The sequence below is a fragment of the Cyprinodon tularosa genome, unplaced genomic scaffold (assembly GCF_016077235.1).
Source record: "Cyprinodon tularosa strain WSP-4 unplaced genomic scaffold, ASM1607723v1 ctg429, whole genome shotgun sequence".
Lineage (NCBI taxonomy): Eukaryota > Metazoa > Chordata > Actinopteri > Cyprinodontiformes > Cyprinodontidae > Cyprinodon > Cyprinodon tularosa.
Window position 1 is genome coordinate 334,602 of NW_024039151.1, and position 25,221 is coordinate 359,822.

The window sequence follows — 25,221 nt, forward strand, 5'->3', positions numbered from 1 at the left end:
AGATGCAATTTTACTTTTTTCCTTACTTCCTTTTCCCCAAAAATATTCCTTCTTTACTTCTTTTTCTAATGGAAATATCTTCTGATCTCAGTTAAATTGATGGCTCTTTCCTTTATCCCTAATTAGCTAAAGATTGTAAAAACTTGTCTGAACACAAGATTGACAACAGAACTGAAAATAATCCTTTATATTATGTTGTGTGAATGTCTGGTATCAAGGCTTGGAATATAAAATAACATTTTTCATTAGTAAGTATTTATATCCCTCATGACTAAACAAATTGCATTTATAATAATTTTAATCACCTATTAATTAGCTAAAACTTTCAGTTCTAGTTATTTAATATATTCATAATCTTCAGGTAAAATTGCACAATAGCAGCCTTTGAAGTAATCTTAACGCCACGACTATCCAAGATATCAATTATCCAATAAAACATGTTAGAATACCAAAGACTGCTGATTGTAAAAAAAAAAGAAAAAACATTTTAAATGTATTTTAGATTTATAAAGGCACTGTTTACCAGTCCAATTTGTGAAAACTAAGCTATAAAGATCAGCTTCTCACCTTCTTAGCAGCACTAAATATTACCACGTCACCAGTGTTGTAAATTCTCTAATAAGTCTCTGCTTCTGAAATCCTTTTAAAATGTCATTATTGGGTTTAAGTTGTCATTGAATTGCATCACAGGATCCTATAATATTTCTTTTTTTATCACCCGCATGCCTACAACAGCTGTGAGATCATCAAAACTGTTGGGATCTGGAGGTTTGTCCACATTAATCCGAACATGACAAAAACACATTATGGTACAAGTTCCTAATTATTAAACAGTGTCCCATTTGAATTTTTTTTCTGATAGAGCGTGAATTGATGTTAGTTTGTGCCGTGTTGCCCCTAATGGTCTGGATTCCTATATAGTCTGCCGGTATGGCTGTGTAATGTAAGTCAGGTTAATTATATTGTTGGGATCTGGAGGTCTGTCCACTTTCTCCACCAGAGGGCGTACGAGATCTCCTGGAGCCGGAGCTGATTGCACCACCTGTCGCTCATCTGCTCATCAGGAGATCCGTATTTAAGGAGGCAGAGGACTTCTCTCCAGCGCCAGAGTGTTTGCCAGTAACTGTTAGCAAGCCTGAGCCAACCAGCCTGTCTGAACCTCTGACTCCCTGATAACCTGAACCTGATCTGTTCTCTCTTCTCTGCTTCCTACATTGAACCTGCCTGAAACCTGAAACCCTGAAGAGTATCTCTGCCAGTTATCTGCCTGTCCGTTCTCTGAAGAACCCTGGAGAATTATTCCTGTCAAAGTTCTGCCTGCCCGCTCTCAGAAGATTCTGGAAGGAAACTCAGATCTGTTATCTGCCAACACCCAAATTAAGCTCTGCCTCTGCCCAGCCCTCAGCCTGCCGACAGCCTCTGGACCCTCAAGGTTCCCCCCCTTAGACGCTCAGCTCAACTCCAGAACAGGTACAGCCTTGCTCACACTCAACCTGCAAATTACCTGGACCTTCACTAACTCCCCTGTCCCCCTCTGCAGTGAACCCACTCGTGACAAGTCCTGGATCTGATAACTCTGTGTGCTTTTCAGAACCCACTCGTGACCAGACGAGTTCCCCTCTGGATCTGTTCATTTATTGTGTTCAAACACTTCAATAAACCTTTGAACTTTTCTCCTGCCTCTGAGTGTTCTGCATGTGGGTTAGGCACCTTAAACCAAACATGACATATATATACATTAAAGAGAATGACTGCAGCACATATCTTTGTCCATTACACAGAAATCTGAGCAGGAAGCCCAATTTGATGACATTTTAAACTGTCCTGTTACCAGAACCAAAACTCCAACCAAAGCTTTATTGTTGGCATAAATTGCATGTTGAAAGGTTTTGTATTCTGCTGAAAGATGTTTAAAAAGAAGAAGAGAACAGAGGGGGTTAGTCAGGGTGTGTGTACTTCTTGTTGATGTTAAGTGCTTCAGCAGCGAGATGCAGGGCTGGACAGAGGATGAGGGGGATAAAAGGAGGAAAGATCCATTAGCTAATGGACGTCTTCAGATTAGTTTAGTCAGACTTAGTATCATACAGTCATATGCACATAAGTACATGTTTTTTGTGAATGCAACGAGCCAACACTGAGCAAACTGAATTTTCAATTGGATTAAAAAAAAACAAGGTCAAAAAGTTATTCCAAAATCATCAGCTCACATTTCTCTTTATAATTAAAACAAGGATGTTGATTTTCTTCTAAAGATTGTAGTTTTTGCTTGTTGACAGTGACTAATTGGTTTCAAGAGGACATTTACGACTCAGCTCTGATTAGGCCTGTAGTACAGGAATATGACTGTAGTGCCTTATACCCTTTAACCCCCTGTCCCACTTTACAGCCTCCAGTCTTAGTGATGGTAAACTGCAAAACATGTCTCATTTCAGAAATGGGTTTCATTGCAGTGTTTGTATTGTTTGACCTCCCCTCCCCACACACACACACACACACATATGAAGCAATGTGGTTTGTATAACCACATTGCTGGCAGTATGGACACTGCTGCCCAAAAACAGAAGCTGAGGGAGACAAAAAAGCTTAAAGTGACCAAAAATGAGGTAAAAGAGAAGCAATAAATCAACCTCTTTGTCTTTCCGTGAGCTTTCCAACATGTCTCTGACCTTAGAGAATCTCTGCAGCAACATGGAGTCATGGAACCAAAGTGGAGCCTTCAAACAGGTTCATATATTAATGGAGCAACTTTCATTTAAAATTATCTCTGTAGATGTAAAAGCAGCAGTTAATTTTTTGTGACCTTAATTGTTCACTTCATTCACCTGCCTAACTCTGCCCAGTTCCTAATCACTGCTCATCTTATCCACCTGCGTCTGTTGCTTTATATTCAGCTCAGCCCAGCTATCAGGGCCAGATCATTGTATGTTGTTTTTTTGTTTTGTTAGTTTGAGTTATTCCAAGATTTGTGTCCCTGTGGGTTGAGAGGACTTTAGTGTTTGTCTTGTCATCTCCTGATCGTTTCCTGTCTCTTTCCCACTGAGCGCACTCTGTTCCTGTTTTGGCTCGGCAGGAGGGAGGCTAGTTTAAAGTCCTGTAATCCTGGCTCCTAGGTGAAGAACAGTTTAAAGCTCTGCAGTTCTCCTGGTACCATGTCTTGTCTCTGTCCCTTAATCACTGTGTCTGTCTGTCTGCATCTGTGCATGTCTGCCTGAGCTTGTTGCTGGACTCATGGAGCTCTGAACCTGTCTTAACGCTCTGTGGATTCCTGGAACCAGAACCCCTGGTCAGGCCACGGACTCCTGGATTCCAGAACTGTTCCTGTCTGATCTGTTTTCCCTGACCTGTATCGGTCTCCTGCCTGCTCACTGAGGTTGCTGTATTGAAGACTCTCTGGGCGGCTCTGCACAGCAGCTCCTTTGGCAGTCCATCGTCTGGATCCTGCCTTCCTTGGAGAGGATGGACTGAACTGTTTAACCAGGTAAGTGACTCACACTGATAATCATTTCTCGTCAGATGATCGTGGTCACTTGCCTGTTTTTTTCCCTCCAGGGTGTCAGTGATTGGGTGGTGCCTGGTCTCTCTCGTGTCAGTTATTATTTTTTTGTGTTAATAAAAGCTTTGAACTTTCCCCGTGTCTGTCTCGCCTTTAATACTGGGTCCATCTGTCCTTTTTTCCTGACATCCATCAGGTTCTCTGTCATTTTCCTGTTTTACTCAAAAAAATGGCATTTGGAGGCAACTTATTTTATCTCCTATATTTGACAGGCTTTAAAGTACTGTATTGCTGGTAGAATGTTTTTAGTAGTTTGGATAGCAGTACATTTGTTTCACTTCCTTTACCCTCTACTTGTTTCTCAGGCATTTTTTTAATCCTAATGTTGGCATCCCTGCTCATTTGCCCGTTTTTTTCTCAAATTTATAGTTAAAACTGGATTCAGGAAGGTTTACAAGCCTGTGTCTACAGGAGAGATAAGTTCACATGTCCATCTTGATCTTTGACCGGAAGTAGATAAAAATCCTGACAATTATCATCATCTCTCACAGAGATGTGAGCATACTTTTTTCAAGTTAAGTTATCATGAATGGATTAAACACCCTATCATCCAACAGACTCTCCAGTTTGTACTGTTAGACATTATAATTTCAACTCAATTACTGTTAATAATAAAAGAAAAAAACTTTGTCTTTCCTCTGAAAAGATTTATCTGAACAGACTGCTGTGAATTGTTGTGAAGTATTTTTAAGATTAGTATGGTGTTATTTAAAATCTCTCTGCCTGAAGTTTTAACCAAACCAAAAAAGATGACAGAAAAAGTGGATGTTATTTAAGACTTACAGCTATTGTAAATGAAGCTGTTATATGATTGAGAACTTAAAATAGAAAAGCAATAAAACAAATGTTCCAGTCTCAACTTTGCAAATTAAGATTTTATTTTTTTTTCATTTTTGCTTTATCTAATCCTGTCAATTTTCAGAAATCCCTTGAAAGTTGAATTTACATAACAATAAATTTTTTGAACAAGGACTTTTTTTGTTGATCCAATTGTTTCCCAAACAGACAGACAAATTCCTTTCTTATCACCTTTTCATAATAAGAAACTAGTTTGTTTTCCTTTAGTTCTGTAATTTAATCATTTAACAAACCTAGTAATAATCCCAGCGGATGATGTATGCTGAATAATTGCAATGTCCCATTTAAAGGATTTAATTAAAGTATATTAATCAGCTGCATTTTATTACCATCTATGTAGAAGAAATATAAGAAAAAAGACATATAAGAAAATAAGAAATTTAAGAAACTGAAAATGTAAAAGAGTTTTATAAAATTATTAACAACATAAGCTTATTGTTTGTACATATCAACTAGATGAAGAGTACTGGTTAAAAAATAAATAAAAATAAAATAAAAGATATTTTACACTGAAACTTAGCCACATGCGGACCCCTTGCTGGTTGCAAAATACCTTTAATTTGGGTCCTTGGATTAAAAGTTATTTGAATTAACCAGCATCAGTGCTATACATAGATTTAGGGGATATAAATAAATGTAATATTTAGAGCTTTAATATGCATTTGTCTCGATGGTGTGATTTGCAGGATTAAGGTAAAGTTCTACTCAAAATGTATGTAAAGGCTTTTTGGTGAAGTAGAAAAATGACCTGGTTCAAAGTAGGGGTGATAATTGGCATGGGTGTTCTAATCCGATACGTGTCAGGATACTATATTATCAGAATATTGCAGAATCTCAATATATTGCAATATTTCTCTCAGCTATCAAAATCAAATGTATAGATAAAAAAGCAAGTACTGTATTTCTTCATCAGAAGATATTGATTATTTAATTATTTTTGTGATGTTTGGGGTTTGAGTCAGTCCACGTCTTCAACTGGGATTGCCTCACTACAGATATAGGGCTGTGCTGCACAGCAAAAGGGCTCCACAGCGCTATCTGCCAGAGTGGGGGTGCAGAGGTAGCCCATTCTCCCTCATAGTTTTTGGTAAAATGTTACGTTTTTTTGTAGTTTTCTTTTTTTTAATCGATACTAGGAAGTGAAAGATCTATATTATATGAGGCAGCCGAAAATCATGATATATTGCCGAAATGATTTTTTTCCTACACCCGTAGTTCAAAGGCATGTTAAATAGTGGGCTGCCATGTACTAAATGAGAGAATATGTGGAATTTATTTATAAAAGTAACTAGACTTAGGTCATTTTTATTTTGGAAACGACTCAAAGTTAATCTCTAAGAAGTTATTTTAAAGAACTTTTATGTACAATTCTGATGAAACTGCGAAAGTTAAGGACACACAACATAACTATTCCAGTTTTCAAAAAGTTTGAGAACAGCTAGAGTTCTCCCTGACAGGTTTAAGCAGATTATTTACAAAGTAAGACCTGTTGATGATAACAGACTACAGACAGGGACACTGTTAGTCCTCCAGAGTCGATGACATGCATGTTTAAGATGTCTCCCTGCTTTAATATACCTGATTCAAATGATCGCTGTTCAGAAAAAGCCTAAAAATAAGCCATTAATGGAAATCAGAAGTTGCAGAGACTCAATCGCCTGAGAATATTTTCATCATATATCATATATTGCCATTAGGCAAAGGTTTAATATTTCATATTTGTGCATGAGACAAAAACAGTTATTTTAATTTCTGACTTGAGTAGAGATTAAAACAGTGTTAACAAAAACTTTTGCAGAGATGAAAGAACTTTAATTAAATATAGTGAAAGACAAAAAGTTATTTTACACTCCAAGATTCAAAATAATACAAAAACAACTTCATCATCTTTACAGTAGTTTCCTTGCTGCTTTTCCCTCTATCTGTACTGCTGATAACATTAAGGCTCAAGAACATAAGCCTGAATGCAGACAAGCCAAAATAAATCATGTTGCTGTTGTCAGACAAGTGCTCTGGATCTTACTTGCTTGGGCAAAATCCTTTACAACTTTACATACGTAGGCAAAAAAAAAAAAGAAAAAAAAAGAAAATTCTGCTTTAAGCATCACTTTTTCTTTTTTCAGAAAATGAAAATCCTTTCTCTCATACGTTTACACACCCACACTGTCAGTCTCACACCAGAAGAGTGGTCTTTCAGCCCATGATTGAGATTAAATAAATAGGTGGCTCATTTATTCTAAAGAAAAAGAAAAGGAAGACAAAAAACAAAACAAAATAAAAAGTCTTACAAGATGAAATGATAAAGTTCATATAGAGCCTGAATACAAGTAAAAAGAAAAGAGAAGCTAAAAAAAACTGTCAGTTCTTCAGTAATAGATTTGATCCTAATTAAAGTCTACTACATAAAATACAAACAGAATTATTAGAACATATTCAAAAACTCTATATCTACGTGTCACAGCCATGTCATACAAAGTAAAAAAAAAAAAAGATGACAAATTCAAAAATATCCTAATGTCATTGTATTAAAAAAGATACAGCATGGCTTATTAGAGCTTGATTGAAATTAGCAGTGGAAATATGGCTTTTACAAAAAAGACACTATTTAACAAAAAGAAACAAATAAAAAAAAAAAAAGATAAGACATGTAATTTGTGGTTTAAACCAGTTCTGTTTTAAATAATAGTCTAGTTTAGTTTTGGAAATATGTCCAGCTCCACATGTTCTCTGATCCCTTTTTCTGATAAATCAAAGTAGAAAGAAAATAAATAAAATTACAAACCAGTAAAGGTACAAACAAGTTGAAATTTTTTAAGTTATATGTTCAAACAATCCTTGTTAAGGAGGGAAAACTTGAAGAATGAATACATGTAAACTTCTTGTGCTTCAGATGATGTTGGTGTGAAAGGAATGAGTCATGATGGTAACCTCACTGCTTTAGTCTGTGACCCCATCCAACGGATCAAATATGTTGATAAGACTGCTCACTAGTGCAGTTAATTACATTAAAAAGCTATTGCTCATGATATTTTTTTAAGACTAGTCATTGACAAAGGTTTTCTGCGCTGTGAAAAAAACATCTTCCATTTTTTTTAATATAGGAGGGAAAAATAAGTGCTTCCTAAACATGTGCAGAATTAAATGAGAACCCCCCCCCCCCACGCCAACAAAAAACAATATAGTTAAGTAGCATAGCAATAGCAGCTTGAGTCAAACGCCGAATTTAAGGGTGAGACACAAGGTTTAAGTTTTAAATATAGGTCAAGCTTGAGAAAAAAGATTAGTTAATGGTAAATATCTAACTGCTGCAACAAAGTTATTTTTTTTTTGTTCTTTATTTAGTTAAGCCTAAAGCTATTTATACCCCTGGCACATTTAAGATTTAAGAAATCATTTAATTGGACTCATATGTTTCCGGTGGGAGGGGAAAGGGCTGAGGAAAACAGCTATTCCCCCCCAGTTGATGATTGTTGATTCATGTACTGTTGTTGATCTGATCCAAAGTCAGATGAAATAGTGGCATTAAATGTTGCTCTGCGTACTCTTGTATCAATCAAACTGGCCCTGGATCTGCACATTTTGTAGAAAAATACATCATCGTAGGGTCATCGTAAGGAACACGAAGCAGAGTGACTTATCTGAGCTAAAAAAAAACAAATTATTAAAAGTGTCAAAACCCATAAAGGGTCCTTCAGATTACTACAGCGTTTCTCGTTTTCTTGCAGCCAGTCCAGTTCCACATCCTGATAAAAAAAAAGTTTTTGCTTTAAAAACAAGGAAAATATTAATAACTGAAATATGGCCAAATTAATTTTCTTATTAATTTTATGGCATAATCGTAGTGGGATTAACAAATGTAAGGTAATTAATCATAAAATAACTTTAATAGGAAAGGTTTTTACCCAAATTTTTGAATAAAAGATGCTGTTTCTAAGGATTAGAAGATATATTTTGTTCTCCGTCACAACTCACATTGTTAAACTGTAAAATCAGGCATTTTAAATCTGAAAGGCAGATTTCTGACTTGACATTTTTTGCAGTGCAGCATTTATGCAAATCATCCTGCAAATTAAACCAGATCAAAGGGCAAGCACCAAAGGAAGCATTATTGGCCGTCTCAGGCAAAACAATCTAATGCAACAAAATGAAAAAAAATGCAAGCAAGAAATTCATTCACACAAAACAGTTAAGTAAAAAATGGCAGCAGTCATTTAAGATGTTTCGCTGTTACAGAAATAACTGTATCAGACTTCAGACATGAATTAGGTTGGGTCAAATACAAGAGCGGTTGGCAAATCCCATTCGCCCCTGAAAAGAGAGGGGCTACATTCATTTGTGGTGTTTGAACTGTCAGTTTAGGCTAATTCTACTTATTTAGAAAACTTTCTCACATGTGAAAGTTGAAGCAGATGCATGAGAAGCAGGATTAAAGTAAACATTTGGAGTTTTCTGAACTCAAACAATGGAGTGGGTTCGGCAAAAAATCAAACTGAAGTTCTCTGAAGGTTTGGCTTGTCTGTGTTGGCTGTATCAGGTCCTTAAAAAGCCCTCCTCATCATTGTCCTGACTTGTCATCATCAAAAGGTCCTCTTCACACTATATTCCTTCGCTGAGGACGAAACTCCATAAATAGAAAATAGCTCATGTAGGTTACATTGAAAAGGACATCACATGTAGCACAAAAAAGCAAATCAAATCTTCGAAGAAAAGAAGTGGATTGTGTCCAAAATAACACGCCTTCTGTGACCATGTAGAGTCAAAATCTTATGTGGCCATTCTCATATAAAACATTACATTGTACAAAGGTTTCTATAAACAGTCTTGTTGTTCTTCTCGTGTTTCTTTTGCTTTAGAAAGGGCCTGAGTTGGTTTTGTTCCTTCAGATGTGGATGGATGCCTCCATCCTCGACCGGAGTCCGTCCTGGAGCAAATCCTCCAGCAGGATCAGTGGGAGTGTGCTTGACTCATCCTATACTAGCAAACACACAAAATCACACCTTTACATGGGCGGGACGATCATTCCTGGGATTGCTGTAGGACGGAGAGAGATGGAGAGAAAGAAAGAAAGAAAGAAAGAAAGAAAGAAAGAAAGAAAGAAAGAAAGAAAGAAAGAAAGAAAGAAAGAAAGAAAGAAAGAAAGAAAGAAAGAAAGAGTTGAAGGGGGAGATAAAAAAAAAACAGGATTTTTTTTTAAAAGGCAGCCAAATATTTTATCTGCACAGAGAAAAAGCTTCAATTATCCAAGCTAACATCGGCATCTTTTCCCATCTGTGCAGCTGTGTGACTGAAGGGACATTATGACAACATGAATAGGCAAATAAATCAGCAAAATCAATGACGGATGCATGTACAATGAGAACTGCTTTTCACAAACAGATACACATTTAATCATGTGCAGCCGCCTTTATTTAACTGCATGTTTGAATGTCTGCCTGACATACTGCATCATAGCGTGTGTTGTCCTTAAAGCCTGGAGATGGGTGTTGATGTGTGAGAACAGACTTCAGCCTAGAATGACATACTGTCCTGTTTGCGAGTATTAATCTTCATGGGCCTAAAATAAAAAAATAAATATGTTTCATGTACTGTTATACAATAGCAGGGTGTAAAATCAGAGAAATTTGTAATATTTGAAATTAGGCTGTCATGCACACTGAAAAGTATCGCATGCATTTGTAATCAGCGGAGGTGTCAAAAGTATTAATTTTTATAACTTAAGTAGAAGTATAAATCCTACTATTTAAAAAAACACTTTTGTAGAAGTTAGAGTATCAACCTAACTTACTCAAGTAAAAGTGTAAAAGTACAAATTTTAAAACTACTTAAAGTATAAAAGTAAAATTAATGCAGGAAAAATCTTAAGGACACATTTTTCTATAATTCTGGATAATAACTTCCTTATACTTAATTTTCTTAGTTTTATAACTAATGGTAACAGAGTCAGTTCTAACTTTGCATCATCTTAAGAAACAATTTATTTTGGTTTGTGCATCCACAAAGAAATTGTTTGGATGAAACAAATTATTTTGATGTATTTTAATTTTAATTTTTTTATATTTTAATAACAACAGGCCATAATTAAAATGAGCTTAAATGAAACAAAGCTAACAATTCTTTTTTAAAAATATGAGGAGCAGAAAGTAGAGATAATTGCAAAGTAGTAGAGGTAATTTTCTTTCTAAAAATAATTACTTCAGTAAAGTATAGATAGCTAAAAAGTAAGTAAGTAAGGTAACACTTCTGATAATCAGCCCACTTTATTTTGAGACCCCTTAATAAAATCCAGTGAAACCAGAAGCCTTCAGAAGTCACCTAATCAGCGACTAGAATCCACTTGCATTTGATAGAAGATGATTATAAACCCATCTGTTCTGTGACAGCGTCAGAGGATTGTTAGAGAACCTCGGTGATTGAACAGCATCATGAAGACCAGAGATAATGTGTTAGAGAAGTTTAAAGTGGGGTTGGGTTATAAACCGGTATATCAAGCTATAAACATAACAAATACATATTAGAAATGGACTAAAACAAAGACGTCTAGCTAAACCAATAAACCAGCTAATAACGGAAGTAGACATAGAAGCAGCCAGGAGGATACTTTTCTAAAGCAGGCAAAGAAGCCAACTTTCAGCCTCCAGAGTCATACATTTTATGTAAACAAATAAAGAAAGCAAGAAAGAAATAAAGCTAACATAAAAACAAACAAAACAAACATACCGGGTTAGTTTTTAAAAGGCCAGGCAGACAACAAGGAAAAAAAATGGTGCCATTTTATTTAAAACTGGAATTACTGATGAAAATCCTCCTAATAAGGAAACAGTAGTTTGATTTTTTCCCCCCTTCTTTTCAATAAACCCTGTGAGTTATCTTCCAGCTATGCTTCACCTGTGTCCTCGATCGCAAAAAAAGAACTACAGAAAATTGCCAAATAAATATAGTGTCGATATACAGTTTTACGGAGCCCCTAAAGGGACATGGAGGGGGAAAAAAGAAATTTTGAGAGATCCCGCAATACTTTTGTGAGATCTCGCAAAAATAAACTTTTGTAAGATCCCACAATACTTTTGCAAGATCTCACAAAACTATTGCGGGATCTCACAAAATGTCTTTTTTCCCCCTGCATGTCCCTTTAGGGGCTCCGTACAGTTTCACATTTCTGTATATGTACGTAATCACTCAATGCTTTAGCTTAGAAAGTATCCTAAAAAGATTTAAAAAAAGGTAAAAGTAGTAATAGTAATGTAGATCTTATATAAAAAGGCATGTTACAACAAACAAAATCCCACTGAAGTACACAAACAGGCCAAATTTGAATCAAATTGTCAAATTATATGAAAATAAAAGTCATTCAAAAGCACTAAAAAATCCTGGCAAGTGACCCGAAGGGATCAAAACTGGATGATGTGGTGAAGTTTGTTTAGTTGTCAGAAACAATGAATTAGGAAACATAAAACTTTCCAATGTTGCTCAGCCATAACAACAATCTATTTGTTATTTCAGAACCAAAATCATGGTTTCCTAAAATGAGGGAACAAATATTCTTCTACCTTTTTTTGACCTGTCATAGTTTCCATCTTTAATGTCAGACTTTAATATCCCCTCCTAATATTTTAAATGATCATGCAAAAATTAAAAAGCATAACAAACACAAGTTCAGCACTACCGGGGAAAAACTCAGCTAAACGTCTTCACTAAGTGTCGAGTTACTCTTGAAGTCATTGAGTGAGGCAGGTACACTGACAAACAAACTGTGGAGACTGTGGAACAGCTGTCTTCTCTGTGAGCTGAACGTGTGAGATCACCCAGAGTGCGACAGCGAAAGAAGTGCGTGTGCTGCAGTAAGTGGGTGCATTTCTTTTTTTCCCCCGATGTGCTTTGAGGCTTGGCTTTGAGTTCCCACACCCCCATACATGCTCGCTTCACACGCACAGCTAAACAAAGTCAGCCATGTTGAGAAATAAATTCCCTGTGCCAAATGTCTGTTACTGTCTTTGTAAATAACCAACTTCCTGCCTCTCTATCTCCCCGGCCAGTGAGAGGATAGGGAGGGGTTATGAGGCAGATGGTTACATGTGTAAAGTGAGCTGAGAAGAAAGGTGGAGAAGATTATGAGACAGATTAAGGATGGAGGAAATTATAAAACCCAACAATGGATCATCTATCTGGATTCAAATCTGTATCAGATTTTATTGTTATGCATCATTTAACATATTGGTAAGGCCCTATAACACCTTGACGATTTAGCCAGCGTATGCCTGACGTACAAAAAACCTGGCAAAAACATTGACGTACATTGAATAAGGTAAGGATAAGTTTTTACTAAGTTATGAGCACGCTGAAGTACACTGAAACACGCTGGCACACGCCGATATTTTTCAATTATGTCAGGAAATATAGAGTATGCTCAAGATTTCTCAGCGTATGCCATACGTAGGGCATAAGTACAAGTAAGTTATTTAATCGTTGACGTATTTAAATGTAAGTTACTCATAAGGGGGGGTGTCTAGCTTATCCAAAACCTATGAGTAACTTGTGCCTAACTTATGTGTAACTTATCAACAACTTATCTCCAACGCATATCAACGTATCTGATGTTTTCCAGACGACCGCTGAACACGTTTCTAACTTACTGCTACTGTATGATGGCATATTGACAACATTTTGGTATAAAAGTGGATTCACAGAAGGAAACCTTCAGTTCTCCTTCAAACTTCATCCTCATCATAGGGTAAGCGAGAAGGTAAGCAGAGGTGTCAAGTATCGAAGTACAAATACTTTGTTACTGTACTTAAGTGCAATTTTTAGGTATCTGTATTTTTCTTCCTACTTCTGACTTCTACTCATTACATTTTCACACAAGTATCTGTACTTTCTATTCCTTACATTTTTAAAACAAACATTACTCATTACTCTTGGCTTCGGTTTAATGTTTATAAATATATCATGTCATCCAATGCAGATCATTGGTGCCACCGCATCTAGTGAAAACTAGTGGAATTGGATGAGTCTTATAATGCAAACACTCATTGGTTAGCTAAAGGAAATCATCAGAAGCAAGCAGGTGTTCTTCAAACTGCAAACGTGAATTGTCTATGCCATGCTACAATGTGGGATTCAGAAAAAGATGTTGAAATGTCTGAAAGGTCGGACACAGGGGAGAGCGTATCGGGAGATGGAGACCAACAAGTCCTCCCTTATCATTGGCCCTATCTAAAATAAATTTTCGAAAAAGTCGAAAAATTGAGCTTTCAATTCATATAGTGGCATCTGGCTGTTTTTTTAAAGGTTACTTTATACTTTAAGTAGTTTTTGGAGCATATACTTTTTCACTTTTACTTGAGTAAAGAGGTCAAGCTGATACTTCAACTTTTACCAGAGTGTTTTTAAACTGCAGTATCTATACTTCTACCTAAGTAACAAATGGTTGTACTTTTGACACCACTGGAGGTGAGTGTGATGGATCCTCCTTGCGTTCACGGCCACGGCCACGACCAACAAACTTTATGCAGACATGACGCTGAATCTGCTACGACTGCAAACCTTCTTTCTTTCTTTCTTTCTTTCTTTCTTTCTTTCTTTCTTTCTTTCTTTCTTTCTTTCTTTCTTTCTTTCTTTCTTTCTTTCTTTCTTTCTTTCTTTCTTTCTTTCTTTCTTTCTTTCTTTCTTTCACTTTTTATTTATTTATTAATTCTTTTTTTTGGTGGGCAGTAAAGAGCAGCTAGGTTAACACTGTGACCAAATAAATCTTTTTATCCCCCTTGTGCATCATTTCATGGGCATTACTCTGCTGTGCGTTATGCATACATTAGGCTGTCGTTGGACATAAGTTCTGGACTTGTTATAAATACTCTATGTATACACCCAAAATTGAAAAAATACATAGAAAGTTCAGCGTATGGCAGCGTTTTAGAAGATTCTGGGACGTCAGGCATTAATTGTCAAGGTGTGACAGGGGCTTTACCCATTAATAACTCATATTTTACTTGATATCTTAATTTGTGGTTGTTTATGTATTTCAAAAAGTGTAGGGGGTTTCCCATTTAATTATTGTTTGGGCATGTGAAAGTAATAATGATGAATGTGGGGTGTCAAAATAAATTCTAGAAGCATGTCTCTGGTGTTATTTTTTATTTTTGGGCGGGGTTAGGGTTTTTGCTGTATCCCACATTATGATGCTTCCACCACTATGTTGCTAGCATGTTCAAAAGTTAGATTTTTCCACACCTAAGAATGCTTGTAGGTCAAAACATTGAAATGTGATCTCCTCTGACCAGTATACCTTCTGCTGTTTCCTCTACATGGGTTGTTGATCTATGACATTAAGTGGAGTGAATGTCAATTTTCATTCAATTTTAAATGAAGCTCTCTGTGTATAAATTGTTAGTTGTTAGATGCATAAAGTTCAGAGAGGTGACAGAAAAAAAGGGAGCTAAGGAACATACTTCAGGTGAAGGCCAGGCCTTGTAGAGAGCCGGCTGATGAGTACTTGCTAGAGTCCACAAATGTTTGATCTGGTAGAAAAGGCAGAGATGGAAGAATGAAGGAATGGTGAGAGAAAGATAAACAGGTCAGTGAAAAAACTGATGAAACGTTAGTTGGGGGAAAACATTATAATCCAGGCATAAAAATGTCACAAAAATACATGAAATTGTTCACACAATAAATGAGCAGAAGGATGTTACAATAACCATAAAAGGTAGAGAAGACTCATCCAGAGCGACAGAAGATAACTTATCTTAACATCTGACAACAGACTGTTTTTCCTGCCTTGGTAGGGGGGTTTGGTACTGGATCTGCTAAACATCACTCTTCACCTGATTTGGATGTTATGTACGTTGCATAACAACCAGTAAAGTGGGGCTTTCTGCTGTTCAGTCTTATTTTAAATAATCTGGATACAATCTGAACATGCCAAAAATGAATCTCAGCTGACATGGCTGGAAAAAAACAAAAAAAAAACAGCCTGGGAAACAAATGTGGATTCCAGATGATGCTTTAATATCATTGTAGAATAAATCCCATGAAGAATGTGGGGGGTGATATATTAGGCCTTTGCAGCACATGTACTCTGTGTGCTGTTTGTGAGATACTGATCCAAAGAGTTCACATTTTTAAGAGAAAACACTCGAATGAATCCTGTTTGTTGAACTGTTGAGGTTTCCTGGAAAGCTCTTCCTCTTCCTCTAATCAAATATCTAAAACTGGGGGCAATTAAAACTCACTATATTGGGAAGCATTTGTTTTAAAGCAGCCATGCTTCTATCTACCTCTCAATTAAGACCTTAGATCTAAAAAACATTTTACATTTTTTACATTTTACATACAACAACATTTTACACCCAAGTTAAATTGTATTTTGTCTATGTAACTATTCTAATAACTATTTGCATTACAATCAGATAACTCTTTATCCCAGTGATAATGTAACATATCTTTTTATACTGTTGTAGTAACTAATTTCATAAAATAGAAACCTCAGCGTTGCCAGTAAATAGTTTGTTTTTGCAGCTTTCATTATGTTTAATGATTATGATTTTTCTGTTTAATTTTCCCTGAGATTGGGCTTTTTTTTTTATAAAGTTTTTTTTAAGTGCTACAGTAAACAGTGCTAATGCTATAGCCAGTTAACTTCTGCAAAGGGATAGTTTTGATTTCAACGACCTGAAGTCCAAATCAGAGCTACATGTACATAATGGCATCATTACTCCATAATTATATCATTATAAACGTCTCATCCAGTTAGTTTTTTGTTCCTCTTCTTTTATTTTGTTTAACACTCTAAATAATATTCCCACTCTAACTGTAAATAGATAGCTTAACCTCCTTAACTTAAAATCAGATGAACTTATCAGCAAAATTACCTGCTGATTAACCCTGTAATGCCAAATGTATCATATTTGATACATATGGTTTCTGAAATGTTTTGCGTCTGACACCTTTTGCATAATTTAATGGTAAAAACTTTGCTCAAAATCCTATTGTACACAATCAGATATACCTGATAACAGAGGGCAGAAGACTACACAAAAAATAATCTTGACTTATCGCATAGTAATAAATTATTAATATCTTTTTACATATTTTGTTAGAAGGCCAAATAAGGACTTCAAACCAAAAAAAAAGTTATTTTCTGTTTTGTTTTATTCTTGGATCGGGCTTTAAAGGGTTAAGACTGCCAGTATTTAAGAAATGAGTCAGATATGGTTGTTCAGCATTTCGAGGGAAATATTTTGTTGTACACTCATCTATTTGTCATGGATTGCCTTACTCATAGCATTAATGCGTAATTTATGATATCGCTCTGATATTATAAATTAATGATGGAAAGGTCAGAGGCGGTCATCATTGCTATTCTGATGCACTTTCGATTTTAATCATTAAATACGGTTAATTGTTGTTCTTTTTCATTTGCCAGCATTAAAATCTAATTTCTACACCAAAGTTTTAAATATGACTTGCAAATATCCTATTCCTGATGAGCCTGTTTTCTGTTACTGATCAAAAACTGTTCCTTGCTCTGGTCCAGCTGAAGTTTTCAGGCTAAAGCCACAGTTAAGGGCAATGAGGACAGGACTGATGCTAAGCACCAGCATTAAGCACTGGTTTGGAGTAAAAACACCTCGTAGTTGAGGCACAAGATAAAAAAAAACAATAAGTATTAAATTGAATTCCTTAAGTAAGAGTTTATTGTCATGATATTCTGATTTTGTGAGACACAAGATAGTTTTCAGTATTTGTTTGAGAGTGATTTAAGAAAATAACAGGCATCTTAATACTTTTAGAGTACATGTAAATCAAGAAAGTTGTAAGAAAACACAAAAATATTTTTCTGCAGAAAATTCTCAAACCAAAAGTCTCTCTTCATCCTGACTGCTACCTCCAATAGATCAACCTAGTCAGTTACCTTGAAGTCCGTTTCCGTTGGCACTAGTGCAGGAGGGAGGAGGAGACGATGACGGCCGGACCACCGGTGCAAAGGCAGACTTTTGTTTAACGGCCGCTGACACCATGTTGGCCGGCGAGAAGGAGAAGACTCCGGAAGAAGAGGAACAGTTGGAGGGTAGAGAGGTGGAGGACGCCATGGTGGGACTGGATGGAACAACTGGGATGAAAGCAGGATCAACAAGAACAAGAAAAAGAGAGAAAGATTTTAAATGATCTTCTCAGTAAACTGAGACTTTTCTACACATGACTTAATTTTTATTGATGTGATTTTTTTCCCTTACAGTCTGTCATTTTTTTTTTTTTTAAAACATCCTCCCAAGAGCCTCATTAGGGCCTTCCAAACAGATTGTCAATTTTATTTATCAACGACATGCTTCAATAAAACAATAGTTTGATCCAAACATTTTTGCCAGTATTTTAACATTTATCTTTACATGTCTGCACATTTCCTCTTCTATAAATTATTATTTATTTATTTATTTATTAATTTTTTTTTTTTACAGTTCTCATCACCAGTGAGAAAGGCTCGCATTGGAAAACCCGTTAACTCCACCAGTTCTTCTCAGTGGAGCTCTCAGCTAAATTAGTGATTGCTTTGCAGACTTTGCAGCATTAAATCCTAATGAAAACGCTCTTTTTAGTGTTTGTGTTGGAGCATGGCAGTTTTTATGTCAGTCTAAATGCTCAGATTTCATATGTGTTATGATGACCATGCATGTTTGCACTGACTAGCATAAGGCGAGTTGGCTGCAGAGCCGTTGAGGAAAGTTGGCGAGCCTCCCAGGTTGCTCATGCCACCGTTGTTAGCGTAGCCATTCATGGTGCTGCTGACTGAGGTGTAGCTGGTCTGCTGAGGCGTAGAGCTGGGTACGTAACCATGAGGCGACACACTACTGCTGCTCCGGACAAACCCTGCAGTAAGGAATACAGTGTAGACAACTGTGTGAGGACAGTCAATGTAATGGGAGCAAAGGGGGGCCAATCAAACAAAGCTCGTTTCTCTTTATAGGAAAAGTCCGGTCATATTCAGAATTTAAACTTCTAAAAGTACTTTAAATATGAAATTATTACATACTGTTCAATAAATTATAAGTGATTTTAATTCAGAGTAATTTTCATTTTAATGTGCTTTACTGGAGGCATCCATGTTTGTCAAAGAACACTACTGCCACCAACCGGCTTGTGACGTCATGGTGCGGTATTGGCTGTTTAGCAAGGCCCAATGCTGTACCTGGTGTTTGTTACAAAGCCCTATTATCCAAGTTATCTTGGAAAATTCTCCCTTGAAATGTTTGCTACCTATTACGTGTTTTTTCTCTGGCCAGAAGTTCGATGGCAAATCCTCTCTCTTCAAGTTGGCAATCCAACAATGAACCGTCCGTGGAGGATCATGAATCAGAAAGGTGAAATAACTAATGTTTTTTCACTTTTAACCAATGTATTCTAACATCCAACTGCCATGCACGTGGGCATTGTCAATTTAACTATAGCTCTGGTGAATTTCAATGGTGAATTCCTCTGGAAATCTTCAATAATTGTTGTTGATTGCAGATGTGTCTAGTAGTTCCCATTGATTTTGATTGTAAAGCGGGGAGAATGGAGCTAGGCTTACCGCACCGTGACGTCACTGCCGGATGATGTCAGGAGTTAGGTGTTACTATATTTGGGCAAAAATGGATGCTCTCACACTCAGTGATCGCAACGAAAAATATATATATATATTTTTTTATTGATTAACGCTAAATTCATTAAATCAACACGAACATATTAGTTTTAGGTATAAATGATGATCCATTGGTCATTTCTTGCTGCCCGGACTTTTCCTTTAAATCATCCTAAAATCCTCTTGAAAGTTGAAATTAAACAGCTAGTTTTGACTCATTTAAATTAGATTCTATAATTCTAGAGTATTTATTTATTTATTTATTTGAATAGGGACAAAGCACATTAATGAACATCAGTATAAAAACAAATGTAAATATGCCGGATTATAGCTACAAAGCTAGTTTTCATCCTTAGTCCCTAGGCAGGCAAATACATAAGAAAGAACATATAATATACAATATAAGCATCACAAGGAAATGTTAAGAGTTTAGTGGTCACATGACTGGTTTGTTTTCATCCATAATTTGAGTTGAGCAGTTATTTAACAGTTGCTTAAATATTTCCAGTGTATTAAAAGTTGTCTGTCTAAGAAAGTCCAACTAATGGTATGAGAACATTAATTTGACAGTAATACCTTGTATGAGTATTTGTATGTTTGATTTAAGTTATTACTCTCCGCTTTATAATAAAAGTAAAATTGACCTTGATTGACTTGTGAGGGTTCTGTGACGTTGACAGACAGCTGCCCTGTGAACGAATTTACTCCCATCATGCCTGTGTGCGTTGAGCCGGACAGCTGGGTGTGTGTTCGTGGAACGCTGTACAGAGCTTCTGCGATGTCCGCTGCTCTTTTCAGGATGATCTCCTGCAGGAAGAGGGAACAATATAAGCATGGCACCAGCTTAAAACGTCTTTCTGTATGTTTGAGGGTATGTAGCTACCTGGTTGTTATGAGGCAACCCATAGAGCGCTTCAACCAGATCCGCTGCTCGTTTCAAAATCACCTCCTGAGAAAAACAGAGGGCTAATGTTAAAATATTTCTTCTTTACATTGTTGTTGAGTTTTTCTTTTTTCCCCCTTTTTTTATGCATGTGCCATTTTCATAAACCAGCACCCATTTTTTACATCATTTTCATGATAAACAAATTGCACTTTACTCTTTCTAAAAGGAAGATTATCGCCTGTCAACCTGAGAGCTTTTAGGCATTTCAGCAGAGTGACAGGTATTTAAAATCAGATCTTATAACAATTTAGCCACAAAAAGTTCTTTTAAGGCTCATCTGAAAATTCAAATAAGACTTTAGAGATCCCCTAAAATGCTATTTGATAAGTCAATGCTCTTTCAGTATTTTTACTGATTCTATAAAAGCTAAATAAGAGCCAATCATATGTTCTTCTTAGAAACTCCTATGAAAAATAACCAAAATATTTTAATAACAATTCTTTTTAACTGTCTTGTCCTTTAAATCGCCCCTATTTTCTTTATTTTAAATGCCTCTCTGATCCCTTTTACCCTTTTCTCCATCAGTTCCATTGTCTCATCCTGCCTCCACCTTTAAAACTGCCCCCTCTGTTCTCTCCACAATCTAAAAGTTCTGCTTTTCTCCTTCTCCGTGGTAGCTACCTTTATTTTTTCCGTTCTCTCCTCCCACCCTAAGGTCTAAGGTGTCTTGTTTAACAGTTAATGTGTTGTCGTTCTCACAGCATTAGGTGACAGAGAGAAAATTGCTCTGCACTTTGCAGAGTTAACCTGCACGGTGTGACACACTCTCTCACACATGCTTACGGTTCACCGCGTGTGCACTCTCCTGTGAGTTTGCAGCTCTGGAACATATTGCCTCCCCATCAGTGTGTGCACATTTGTGTGAGGATATGAAAGGTCGCACAGCCAGTCAGCAGTTCTAGTGTGTCTGTCAACTGAGCTGAATTCAATCTTTTACAGATTATTATTTCCATGCCGCCTCTCTGTTAACCTGTCATTATTAGGGTTGGCAAGCTGAACAGCTCTCAGACACACTCACACAGCCCTCCCACTCACAAAAATATACACACGAACAGAAACCCGATCTTGGGTGTTGAAGTGGTTCCGGTAAGACCATTTGCTGATAAACGGGAAGGAAAGATGATCCCCTGGTTACATCATTATTATCAGATCTGCAGCTTTGTGCAGCTGCATCATTGCAATGTTTTTACTGTATAATTCACTGCACTTTGACTTTTCTTTAATTATGTGTTTTACTTAAAGGAAAACGCCATCAGTTAATTAATTTCTCATATGTTGATCTGTAAATAAGAGGCATTGTTTATAAGAAAACCTCAAGTTTTAATTCCATGTTTAGAATTTTGTTGCCTCTAATTTATATTCCCTTAATTATTCTTCCAGAGTTAATGAAGGTGCTTCAAGCTGCACTGTGCTGATGTAACTCTAACAACAAAACAAAATTGATTCTGGACTTATTTATGCTTTTCAAGCTGATTAAAAATGCAAAAGACTTTTGCTCTATCATTTCTTTAAAACTAAAATCTAAAAAAAAATGTGTTATAAATGTTTGTTTCAAGGTCTTTGAAATTTAAGTTAGTTCAGGTTCCATTTGTCACAAATATGCTTCTTAATCATCCCAACTGCTTAGATTTAGACTGTGGTCAAGGCAGGGTTATTGTCATTAACAAAAACAAACAAAATGGCGACTGAAATAAGAATAAAAACTGTATTTTAAATAGAACCGAAAGATAACTGAAATTGTGATTAAAGTTTACAAAACGAATTACAATTACTGAATTTCAGAGAAAATATGCTTAGTTTTAAAATTTTTGTCTTCATTATAATGCATTAACATTTGGTCTAGTTTCAGTTTCCTGTTTTCTCTCTTTTCACTGTGCTGCATTACGCTAGCAGCGAGGATGGTTGTGTTGCTTCAATGGTCTTCCCTAATCCAAGATTTTGTTTCTTTTATTTCTTTTTATTCTTTTTGGTCAACCTAACTGAACGCAACTCAACGTTATTTACAGTATAAAGCCCTTTAAAATAACCCTGGCTGCCACAAGGTGCTTCACATACCAAGGAAAGTGAAAATTATATAAAACTAGTTAAAGTTTAAAAGAATACCACAAATAGAATAAAATACATTAGTTAAAGCAAATAAAACCATAAAAACAAAACAATAAAACAAACCAGAAACACAAAAACTCATGCAAAGTCTCATGGTGTGTTGAAAGCCAAAGAATAAAAAAAATTTTAAGACAAGTTTTAAAAATAGGCAGTGAAGAGGATTATCTAATGAGGAGGGGGAGCCTGTGACACATTTTTGGAGCACGAACTGAAAAAGCTCTGTCCCCTCTGAGCTTCAGTTTGGACCCTCAGTACCTCCAGGGGCAGCAGGTAGGGAGGGGCCAAGCCATTTAAAGCCTTAAAAACAAATAAAATAATCTTAAAATTAACAAAAATACACAGGAAGCCAATGAAGACAGGCCAGGATGGGAGTTATGTGCTTCCTCTGATGTACAAAATGCAGCCACACGCCTTTAGTTAAAAGGAACGGCTGCATTTTGAACCAACTGGAGACGTGCGACTGAGGACTGGCTCACCCCCTAATAAAGTGCGTTACAGAAATCTTGCCAAGATATAACAAAGACCTGTATTACGGTTTCAGTGTGCTGCTGTGAAAGAAAAGGTTTAACCTTGGCCGACTGTCTGATATGATAAAAGCTTGACTTTACTAAAGAGCTGATTTGGAGATGCAATTTAAAACCACTGTCTATCTTAAAACCCAAGTTTGAGATGAAAGGCTTTAAAAAAGTGGCAAAAAGGCCCAAGTCAACAAGAAGGGATTCACAGAGGTAACTTGCACCAAACACCATCACTTTAGGCTTTAATGTCAAGGCATGCCAGCAGTGGTGCAAAAAAAACTTTTTTTTCTCCATTAATCTATTATTTTATCTATATCTATTTTTTATCTAGTCTATTATTCATCATAAAAATTAAAAGCGATGCCATGCCTTCTCAGGATGGACTCCAAGGGCAGCAAATACAATAAAACGAGAAGGGGTCCCAACACTGAACCCTGTGGAACCCCATTAGGACAAATAGTGGAATGTTCTCCAGCGGGTTGTCAATCAATTACATATAATAACAAAACTAATAACAACTAAACTGAATCTAAGCATTTTCAAACTAAAATGGACTTGAAAATGGACCAATGAAAATTTCAAAACTGTTTCAACCTTGGGTCCAGGCATTAATGTATATCATCTGCAAACAATCTGAACAGACTTGTAACTTTATTTTCTAAAAACGAGTGGTATATAGGTGTATATAATAAATGTTCATCATATTCCTAGAGTTGAATTTGAATTAAGTTTAAATGTTTCCCACCTATGGATGCATGGATGTACTTTCCAGTCTAATGTTAAAATATGTACGGTATGTGATAAATTGGTCTTCTTCACTTATCAATGTGTGAATGAGAGTTTGTTTTTCTTTTTTTTCTCTGTTGTCCTGTAACCCATAAAGGAGGTCCCAAACCTTCATCATAAAGACAGCTGAAGATATTTAAGAATCAAAAATAGATAAGAATAAGCTCATTTATTGATGGTAACAGTTGGATTTTGAATTTATTCTTAGTGATTTATAATTTAATTTTTGAACCCATACCTTTGGATTCTTCAGTGTGGCACAAAGCCTTACTTTCAAGTAACTATGCTAATCAAAAGGATTAATCAATATTGTAGTTAACGGTAATAACAAGAATAATGGAAACCTACTTTTATAGTTTTGCTGTTAGAAACTGAGGTAATAATTTACTGCAGCTACAGTAAAACATGATTCTAAACCTTTAATCTCTGCTTGTTCGATGTCATCACTGTGTGTTCTGTCAATTTCCATGTATTTATGGTATATTTACCTAACATGTAGAGATCTCACACTTCTTGTCTTGAGAAAAACTTACATCTCAATGCCAAATTAGCTATTTCAGTCATTTTTACCACAGTTTGACATAATCTTTTCGTCAGCAGCCTTTCATCCTTTACATGATCTGCTTTAGGAAAATATGGAGAAAGACTAGAATCAGATAAAAGACGTTTTGGTGGGAAGAAAGAAAAAAAAAACTTACAGTAATTGCCAAGGTGCTTCTTCCTAATTTATGAGCTGTGCTAATACAATAGCCGTACAATCAAATACACATATGCTGTATGCATTAAGACCAGGAAATGTTGAGCTGAGCACTCTATGGGGGTCACATGTGTGTGTAACATGTGCCTAACAAGCACATACATGACACATATATGACTTATTTCTCCCTAATGCTGGTACATTAGGAGCTTTATCTGCTTCTAATGGGCCATTAGGGATGCCGGACATGAGGGTTCACCCTTGGCGTAGGTATGATGTCATGCTTTTCATGTGGGTCTCAACTGTACACTAAGGAGGAGGTATCGACAAGTGTCCACAAATATTCTTTGGAAATAATCTGTTATGTTGTGAGATGGCGGCTTCAGATTTCATCGCCCCCTCCCTGATGGTGGAGTCAGTTTATGTGTAGGAGAGTCATACACATACGTCTTAGCACAGCATATGTTAGATGGCTTCACGTATAGTATATCTTCATGCATCCCTTACATTACTCACACTCATCCAGGATTATTCATCTCGGTGATGCCGATGATGTGACCTCGCAAGGTATGACATCAGTGAAATGAGGTGCGATGCGATGTCAGCTGTGTGAGTCACCAAAGGGACCCACCTTACTCTAAACAGACCATGTATGCTGAGGTGTTTCCCCATTGAAATATCACCTATTAGTTGACTGCTAATAGTTAGTTCATTAGTTTTATTCTCTTTAAACCCATTTTTGCACCACATACGCTCATAATGACCATTTTGACAGTGTTTCCACAGTCTGCCCTGTTGGTTCAGTTTGTTTCTTCATGTTTGTGTGGTTGTTGTCATTATTGACCCCTTCTTTAAGGGCTTCAACTTCAGCTACCCTCATGCTCTTTCCTATTAGCTTCAATCTGCCCATTTTGTATAGTTTGTGTGTATTTGAATAAATCCAAAATGGCCTAATTAAGAAGGATATAATACTTTTGGAATGATGAGCTTTTTTTGTCACCATCTGGAACCAAACGCTAAATGTTGTTCAACGTTGTCTTTAATTTCTAAGATTGGAGTCCGCTCAGCTCAATAAAAACCCTCTAAATATGGCTGACTGGTTCTGTTACCTGTAAATTTGAAATGACATAATTCTCATCACCTACTGTG

The 25,221-nt window shown here is 36.3% G+C and overlaps 1 protein-coding gene across 2 annotated transcripts in view; it reads right to left on the bottom strand.

The window, feature by feature from the left end:
- Positions 1–8,879: 8,879 nt before the first annotated feature.
- LOC119792700 (transcription factor COE1-like) overlaps positions 8,880–25,221 on the bottom strand; it is a 142,308-nt gene continuing 125,966 nt past the window's right edge. Inside the window, exons 12-17 of one of the 2 annotated variants that reach the window (XM_038299448.1) lie at positions 19,903–19,968; positions 19,664–19,826; positions 18,086–18,268; positions 17,316–17,513; positions 14,854–14,922; positions 8,880–9,442 (exon numbers count right to left, since the gene is read on the bottom strand). In XM_038299448.1, coding sequence (XP_038155376.1) covers positions 14,855–14,922; positions 17,316–17,513; positions 18,086–18,268; positions 19,664–19,826; positions 19,903–19,968 — 678 coding nt within the window. In that variant the 3' untranslated portion in view covers positions 8,880–9,442; position 14,854. The remainder of the gene's footprint in view (positions 9,443–14,853; positions 14,923–17,315; positions 17,514–18,085; positions 18,269–19,663; positions 19,827–19,902; positions 19,969–25,221) is intronic. The other variant, XM_038299449.1, reaches the window with a different exon arrangement.